At 31.0% G+C, this 9,677-nt stretch overlaps 1 protein-coding gene across 1 annotated transcript; it reads left to right on the top strand.

Annotated features, from left to right (window-relative positions):
* Positions 1 to 2,006: 2,006 nt before the first annotated feature.
* LOC127736957 (ADP-ribosyl cyclase/cyclic ADP-ribose hydrolase-like) lies at positions 2,007 to 9,327 on the top strand. Its single transcript, XM_052247520.1, has 7 exons — positions 2,007 to 2,145; positions 2,743 to 2,830; positions 3,399 to 3,547; positions 5,141 to 5,214; positions 6,448 to 6,540; positions 8,247 to 8,333; positions 8,805 to 9,327. Exons 2-7 carry the CDS (start codon positions 2,746 to 2,748, stop codon positions 8,950 to 8,952), a joined length of 636 nt encoding a protein of 211 aa, XP_052103480.1. The 5' UTR covers positions 2,007 to 2,145; positions 2,743 to 2,745; the 3' UTR covers positions 8,953 to 9,327.
* Positions 9,328 to 9,677: the final 350 nt, after the last annotated feature.

The following is a 9,677-nucleotide window of genomic DNA, read 5'->3' as shown; positions in this document are numbered from 1 at the left end:
CATAAAATTTGAATAAAAGAAATGATATCTTTAGACTTTTATGAGTTTTTACACATTTTCAGGTAATTCCTTTTAAATATATTATATCAATAAATTTGATACATAATGACACTGTCAATGAACAAACACTTATTCTGAATTATTGCTTTTACGTTATACAAGGTACTCTACTTGCATGTTCGTTATATTACACTCTTTCGCCAATTTTTTTTTTTTTAGTTCCACGGTCGTTTATCACAAAAAAAAACTTACCTTGCCGCATATCTACATTATCTTCGCAATGGTATACAACACGCGTCTCTTAGCTGTGTTATTAAATCAGGACAGCCATTAAAAATAGACCAACCGTAAGCCAATACAAAAATAAGAAGATGTAGTATGATTACCAATGAGACAACTCTCCACAAGAGACCAAATGACACAGAAATTAACAACTATAGATCACCGTACGGCCTTCAGCAATGAGTAAAACCAAACCGCATAGTCAGCAGCAATAAAAGGCCCCGAAATGACAAATGTAAAACAATTCAAACGAGAAAAGTCCTTTTCTCATAATGAATTGGCAATGAATACCCCGCACTGAAAGAATAATTACAAAAACAAATCCCAAAATTATGTTTGTAAAGCTACAATTTTTTAGGTTTTTCAACATTTAATTTTAGCGAGATGATTGACCATTAGGAATCATCGAATTCAAATTTGAATTCTAACTTGGTATTAAAATTTTGCAAATTCGTTGAGTAAAGAGGACTTGCTTACGGTTGGCCTACTTTGAAGCCATGTCGAGAATCAATTCAGACAGTAACGATGTATATGTTATACAACATATACATATAAATTAATGTATAAATTTACGACATAAACAAATTATTGGGATAGGCGACCACGAAATAAAAATATATCGAAAATTTGCGACCGAGTGTTATTTCAAGAAAATGCAAGTTAAGTACCTTGCGTTATATAAGGGTATATGATAAGTTAAACAATTCAGAGACAAGTCAATTTGTTCCAATGCTTTAAATACTTTTCGGCGATATTAATTTTTCCTCTGTTATTTATTATAATTGTCTAAAAAAGTATAACTAAAATACCGAACTCCATGGCAAATTCAAAAAAAAATGTTACGGTCGTGTTCTAAACAAATTGCAATCCCCTCAGTCTTTTTGTAAACATGTTGCCTTTGCTTTGGCAATTTTAGATCGTGTGATTTGATATAACGATTCAAATAGGAATGGCATATGTTTTAATTGTGTATGGTGCATGGGGTGATGAAGAATTGTGTAAGTTAAAGGGTAATATCATTCAAGAGCTGTATATACTATAAAACAAACACACATGTTGACTTGTACCTGTATCTTTACATAGTATATTAACCTCGTTAATGATTATATTTAGGTAGTTATCAAAAGATCATTGTTAATCAGTATCATACAATTTTCTTGAAAAGGAATGGATAAATATATTACTTTAGCACTAATTTGTTCTTTTGGATATGTTTCATCATATGGATGTATCAATATGAATAGAAATTATTCAGAATGGAAAGCCTTATTCATTGGCAAATGTCTGGCTTACAAATCTGATTACGAGACAAGTTTATTTTGTAAAAGGTAAGGTAATATTTTTTGTACTGCAGAGCACATCTTTTAATCTTGAAACATCAGTGGGAAATTCACGACTACATAAAAGGAAATTTGTAACCGATATGTTTTAATATTTGATAAAATATATTTGTGATAATCTATGTATATCAAAACGCTTATTTGGCTAAAAAAATATTTTTTATTATTTGATTTAGTCCGAACTTAATCCACTTTTTTTAACATGTCTACGGACGCACTACTGTCCGAAGTTAAGGAGACTATCGGTGTAATCACAGATATGTTTTAACCCTGCAAAATAAGACATCAAAAATTGAAAATATATTATTCTCGACAATAAACACTTCATTATTGTGAAAGGTCTTTTATCCTAAAACCTGATAAAATTATTGTGTTGCGCTTTATTGTATACAGGAGTATTGACTGTGACGATTTGTGGCAGAAATTCATCAAAGGAGTACAATTTCAATCCAAATGCAATTTCACTCAAAACAGCTACGACGATTTTCTACGTACAAGTGAACATAATATTCCAGAAAACAAGGTATAAGAAATTATTTTTTTAAATTTTCATTATATTTGTTACATGCTTCCTTTTCGATTTTGTATATCTTTGTTTACAGTCTTTAATTTGATGTATTTGGTATGGGGAGTATATGCTGAAGATTACTGTTGTAATGTATACTTCATTTTAGCATCATTTTTATATGCTTCATTTATTACTCTTTGTATATAAATATATTATAAAGTTAATCAGGAAAGTGGTTTGATTTGTTTTGGGTCATGTATGATTAGACTTTTTCATACTTCTGTCTTACATTATCTCTGATAAAAATAAATTGGGATTTAATAAAGTTGGAAATGTGCTATACGCCGGTATACTACTGTTGCCTTTCTTTATCTATACAATATAAATAACAGTTCTTGCTTTATTTACAAAAACTGTAATGGATATCATGAAAGAAAATCAAATATGCATATAAGATTAAAATTGTTGCAGATTTAAGAAATTTTCAAGTGCTCTTGATTGCAGTATATTCAAAATATTTATCAGTCTTTTTTATAATCACATAATACAGAACTTAACAGTAACTATGTTCCAGCGTTTCATTGCATGTGAGTATTTGAAGATCTATTTTAGGTTATGTTTTGGTCAGGAGTATATTCCCTTGTCATGCGTTATAGCAATAAAGGTCGACGATTTTTCACTATTGCAGACACTTTAACAGGTGAGAATATTGTTAAGACACAAATTCATTTTTTTTTTCATCTATCATTTGTTATTCAATGATTTTGAATTCCTTATCAACTTTCTCTTTAAATTTGTTTATTTCACCTGGACATGACTCGGCGTCCGGCATTCAATTCTTCGTATCCTAAGAAAGGACAAGTCGAAACCAGAATAAAAGTTAGATCACTGGCGGTCCTGTAACATTTCTTTTTTTAATATTCGGCAACATCTTTCGATTTATCAATGTTGTGGACTTCCAGTCTCTATCACTTCTTATCATCGAGTATTAAAGTTTTGCGTAAGAAGGGTTAATTGCAATTAGCCTGATACTTATAAAAAAATAATTTTGATCATCCAAATTGCTATTTAAACAATATTTTTAAATTATTCAATATTTTTTATAAACTCTTTCATAGACAGACATTATTAACCAACATTTATTAATTTGCATCCGAAAGTCAATGCGTAACTGAACTATAGTAAGAAGATTTTATCTATTTGAATATCTAATATCGCATCTATCGCATACCATTGGTACCTGAACATGTATGTTAATTTATGCATAGGGTATTTACTGGACAATATGATATGGTGTGGTAATGCAACAGAATCGGACGGAATTGAGAAAGATTTGGAAACCTGTCCAGGATTTCGTACAAGTTCTCAGTGTTCACAAACTGCCGCAACAGTATTTTGGTCTGCAGCCTCGCAAAATGTAAGGGTTTAGAAAACATTTTTTTAAATTTTTATTATTACACAGAATTATAGAGACACGTATGAATGTTGAGGTCTAAAGCGTAAATAGGATAGTAAGTAACATGCAAAAATGTACAAAAACATATATCTAAAGACTAAATTATTACCTTAAATAATTACCAAGCACCGTAACCAGTTCTGAAGTACTACAACCTTCAGAGTTGTATTGCTGTCAAATACTGTCGAAGTTACTAAATTTTATACCATCAAAATTTCGCTTTACAGTTACTGTGAAACAACATACTCTAAGGGTGGTATGAACCAGTTAATCCAAAGATCCGTTAGAGTACTTACGATCAAAGCCCCTCTCCTTGTGCATGATAAACAAATATTTGTTTACCAGCCCCCATTTAACATACGTAAATTTCATTTTTAGTTTACAAATTGAAAGAGTTAGTCCAACTTTGTTTCATTAAAAAGGATGATTTATTTTAAAAAAAATATTTGTTATGAGGGGTGAGCGTATTATTGACATTACAATGGGGTTATACTCCCGCTTACGAGTTCCTATATTTGCATACCTGTATAACCTGGTATCTCTGGTGAGTTCTTACAACCATTGGGTCAACATAGCTACTAGTTTTTGAGGACATTTTGTCCTCTGAGGTATCACCAGCCAAGAAGTTAGTGATACTGTGTTGACATGAAATATTTACTGTTGATAAAACGTAGAATTCATTCAAAACACTTGTTTTACTTTTTTCAAAAGCTTGGTGATATTAGACCGATTTGGCACAACAGTTTGAATACTTTTGGTTTTCAATGCTCTTCAACTACGTAATTAATTTTGTTTCTAAACTGTTTTGTTTCGAACTCAACTGATTATGCTAATATAGACGAACAGCCCGTCTGGTGTACTTAATTATAAGGTTGATATCTTTGATGATGCTTTCCAACCAATTGGTAGATGTCATCGAAGGTATCACCAGCCCAGTAGTCACTGCTGCTGTGCCTACATGAAATATCGTCAGATCTAAGACTTCGGAAACATGTCGCTAGTGTGTTTAGTCACAGACTTATTGTATCGGTCAACCAATTCGTGATGGGGACCGTAAAACTTATTAAGTCGATTTCAGTCGTACATCCTCATCTCATAACTCTATTGTAGCAGTTTCTGTGTAAGGAGCACACCCCTGGTAAACAGACAAACAGGAATTGGTTGATCGATACGATGTGTCTGTGTCTAAATTCTCTAGTGAGATGTTTTCGCGATCTTAGATCTGTAGATACAGGAATAGTTATCTGATATGTTAATTTACTGATTGTGACATTTTAGCTGAGTTTGTGTTCCCATTTCGGGTGAAACATGTATAGCAGGAGACGCTTACCCTGTCGACGCAGCCGGTCTCGATCCTTATTGGATTTAATGCGATTCCCTCAGTTTTATGTTTTTTCACATGATTTGTATCTTTTTAATCGATCTTTGAGCTTCGAACAGTGGTAAACTACTGTTGCCTCTAAGTAATAAACGGAAGATTAAAAAAAATATATTCAAACGTATTGCAAAATGTCTTTATCTGATGCAAATATAGATTTATTGTTTTGTTCGTAGTTTGCAAGACTTGCAGAGGGTAATATCCATGTCATGATCAATGCAAGTAGAACGCCAGCATTTCGGAACGATTCGTATGTACCACATTAGATGATTTTAACTAGATTTAACAGTAGTCTTCACGTTGTTTTTACTGTACAAATGTGCAGCAAAATATTACTAACACACTTTTGTTTGTGCTCACAATTAAGAAACTCACAAAGCGATTCAAAATATAATCTGTTTAGTTAATCATTCATCGATTGTTGGAACATGGGTGTTCTTAAATAAATTGTTGATTCTACATTTCAAATAGAAATGACAAAATGGTATGTTTCTATTGAAAATATGGATGAACTCAAATAACACTTAATTCTTTTAAATATTCATCTACAAAACTATTAATGTAAAGTATACACGTAGAAGATTTAAACATGAATTAAAAAAAAAGTCATCATCACGATACTGCCCTAAATTTTTCTATCCATAATGTACAAAATAAAACATATTTTCAAGTATAGATAATTTATAGAAATTCTAGGAAGGAACAAAAGCCATACTTCGAGTTACACTTAGTTACACTTAGAAATGTTTACAAATATGTATTCGTAAAGGTTATGTATGAACCATATCAAACATTCACAATCGGCAATGTAATACCAATGTACAATAGCAACAACGACAACAACTACAAAATAAGTAAAGACAAAAATTTCGTCCTCAATGCAATAATTCAAAAAAATAACCTACAAAATAAGAAAAACAGAAAAACAAAACAAAAATGGGAAACAAAAAATCGAACAGATAGCTACAAATTTTACTGCCAACGTTATTGTTTTAATTCGTCTACAACTCGCGGTTGTAAACTTACATTATATATGTCGTTTTAACGTTTATAATCTTTTTAAAATTGCTTTCTGTTAACGAAAAGTTTGGCTGACGATATAATTTGGAAATCTTTCTGAATCCTTTGTATGAAATATAAATACCTTTGTTTCCGTAATACGCAAATATATTCAACATAGATATTTTAATGTCAACCAATTGTAATCGAGATGTCGCGTCGATATGTTTGATATCAACCACAAATAATAGACTTCAAACAGGAAGTTCGATCATCAGTGACACCTAAGAAAAGTTTAAAAAATCGAAGGTATGTTTTTCAGCTAGTTCCGTTAGTGTGAAAAAAAAAATCAGTAAATAATGACAGACCCGAAACAATTAAATATAATTTAGTGAGTCCCTTTCGGCGGCTGATATCAGAAGGGTCGATTAAAAAAGGGAAAACACGTATAATGAGTAGTACAATAGACATTTTTGCCATTTAGGTACTTTACTACGCAAGAACTACCAAATATTAATGCAACAAAAGTAAAGAAAGTAACAATACTAATGGTGCGTTATATGAGGGATCCATTACTGTAAGTACTGCTTTGTAAGAAAGGAATGGATTTTTTACTTTAGGGGGATCCATTACTGTAAGTTCTGCTTTGTAGGAAAGGACTGAATTATTTACTTTAGGGGGATCCATTACTATAAGTACTGCTTTGTAGGAAAGGAATGGATTATTTACTTTAGGGGGATCCACTACTGTAAGTACTGCTTTGTAGGAAAGGAATTGATTATTTACTTTAGGTTGATCCGTTACTGTAAGTACTGCTTTGTAGGAAAGGAGTGGATTATTTACTTGTTATATTATGTGGTTGTGATCATTGAATCAGATTTTCAGATGAAAAAAAATATCAAACATTTCAGTGAATTTAAAAGATATTTCATTTGATCGGGTCAGAATGGAATTCAAATATATTATGCATATTTAAATAGATCAACTGAAGCTAAACCACAATTCCTTTCGTGTTTTATTCCAGCCATGTCATGGATAATTTGTATTATACTTTCGTGAATAAAAGAAAAAGGCTATCGTTATTTATAAAAGGAGTAGAACCAATAACCCCAATAAACAGCTCTGTAGAAGTGCATTGTTTTAAAATGCAATTGCCTGAGTAAATCTTATCTGTATATATTGCTAAATGTAACATTTTTAAAGTATAATAAGAATAATTGTATATTTGCCTCATATTTATAAATATGAAATAGGTATAGAATTCATTTTAGTCCATTTTTCTAGACATTTGTCACATTTTTCAAATTAAATATGTTCATAACTTCATATATAGCGCCACCCCTTGCCCATTGAAAGTTTGGTTGAAAAATAAAGAATATGGCGTATAAAGAATATTTCAGCAAAACCAGTTGCGGGCGATATGTTAAATTTACAGAATACTGACATAAATTTTGCCAAATGCAAACTATGCAAATATTGGTTTTCTTTGTGACGTCACAAATACTTCACTAATGAAGCAATTGGTCAGAATCTTTTTAAACTGAACTAATTGGACATTTTAACATACTTGTATGTTTTCATAACATTTTCATAACTTTATCGCAGTTAATAAGTATCAAATTTGAAGAGCCAAAATAATGAGTTAGTGAACCAACTCTTCTGTTGTATTTCGAAAATAAGGATTCAAACTGTAAAATAATGCTACTCTCAAATTTTTATTAATCTCAATGCGTGCAAAAATTTGAATGAAACTAAGTTTCACTAGCATAGGTGGTAAAATGTCATATATATGACCCCTAAAACAAACAAAACTAATTAAAAAAAAAAGAATTGTTAAGACATAGGTTACCTACATTATGCATTATGCCACATGTCATAGAAATGGCATGTAAAATGTAAACCTATAAAAAATAGGAGATAAGGGATCAACAGATGCATCTTCGATATAATGGTCAATTTCACAGTGGGCATGTGTCTATACATTATGTAACGCCTCAAACCTAAAAGAGTTATAAAAAAAAACAGAAATTAAATGTCATCAATGCGTGAGCATGTAAACATACACATTCATGAATATTATTCGCTGTCCATAAACAAGCAGAATCTAAGATGGAATGTAAACCATAGTAAAACAAAACACACATTCTTATATAATTCTACGTAATTGGTCTTATAATAGTCAAGTGTCAAAAGTTTTCAATGTTCAACATTCCCTTGTAACTATGTAAATAACATGTCCTGTTTTGGCAGTTCTCCGACATTTATTTCGTAAATCTGTTTCAGGGAAACATGCTTCAGTGATTCAATTATTGATTTGAGAGCTAGATTTCAAGCAAAAGGAATATCTGCTGCATGTTTGGATAATCCCAGGTAATGAATAACAGTAAAATCAGACGCGCTGGCTTTAATTTATTGTAAACAGCCCAGGAAAGTGATCCTCTAATAGGGAACGCATGACCCTCAATCACAAAATAAACGCTGCCTAATGGTTCGCTTTGGTATGTGCAGGCAATGGTTAGACATGAACAGTTATACTAAAATATATAACGTGGATAAATCCATTAGCTTACAATATCTGTCTTTTAAGAACTACAAAAATGCTAAATGATTACATATTCCTTTGAAAGAAATGTATACATTGGTGATATTTGCCATAGTGGAACTATACTAGTTTAGGAACAGTCTGTCTTACTTAATACAGACTGTAGTACATCCTTTCTACAGGTATGACATGTACATCACCAATATATATATTTATATGCTAGTAATTACTTTAATAGAACATTTGTTTAAATGTCTGACTAAATTATATACATGTATACATGTAGTTACTTATTGCAGGGATGTTGACTTCTTACAATGTGCTGATGATCCAGGACAATCAGGGTGTCAACAATTACTATCTACATCGACAGCAGCTAATCTGACATGGATGAAATCCCATTCTTATGTCTTGTTTTTAATATGTATTATAGTTATGTTAAATTAATATACATATCTCATTATCACCTTTTATAACGATTTGGTAATAACTTTTCTATTGTATTAATTTTCTGTACATATATTTACTGAATATTTAGTGTATAGGACAATTTGTAAGTTGCTTATTGTTTTTTAAGTGATACGAATTAATTGTAAAAGGGATTGATATACTATTTGTTCTGATATCATTGAACATTGTTCAAAAACAAGCGTTTGTGTTTTTGTTTGTATAGTTTTTTATGTTTTTATATACAAACTCATCATAGATTGTTGATGTTGTAAATAGCCGGATGTAATAGCTTCTTAAAGCTCATGTTGCTTTTTGTAATGTAACTATATATATATGCCAATGTATATACAATTTACTTACTTTAATATTAATAAAAAATACGTGTATACGAAACAACAGAGAAGCCTTAACACTTAACACTTCAACCCACCATTTTTTTCTTAAAATGTCCTGTACCAAGTCAGGAAAATGGCCATTGTTATATTATAGTTCGTTTCTGTGTGTGTTACATTTTAATGTTGTGTTTTTGTTGTGTCGTTGTTCTCCTCTTATATTTGATGCGTTTCCCTCAGTTTTAGTTTGTAACCCGGATTTGCTTTTATCTCTATCGATTTATGAGTTTTCGAACAGCGGTATACTACTGTTGCCTTTATTTAAACATGCTAGGTACTATACCTTATCTTCAATTACTTAAATCTATCAAAACAAGTAGGAGGTTAATA

The sequence above is a fragment of the Mytilus californianus genome, unplaced genomic scaffold, assembly GCF_021869535.1.
Source record: "Mytilus californianus isolate M0D057914Y unplaced genomic scaffold, xbMytCali1.0.p SCAF_4, whole genome shotgun sequence".
NCBI classification, from domain to species: domain Eukaryota; kingdom Metazoa; phylum Mollusca; class Bivalvia; order Mytilida; family Mytilidae; genus Mytilus; species Mytilus californianus.
Note: the sequence above shows the minus strand (reverse complement) of the source record. Positions and strands in the feature narration are given on the sequence as shown.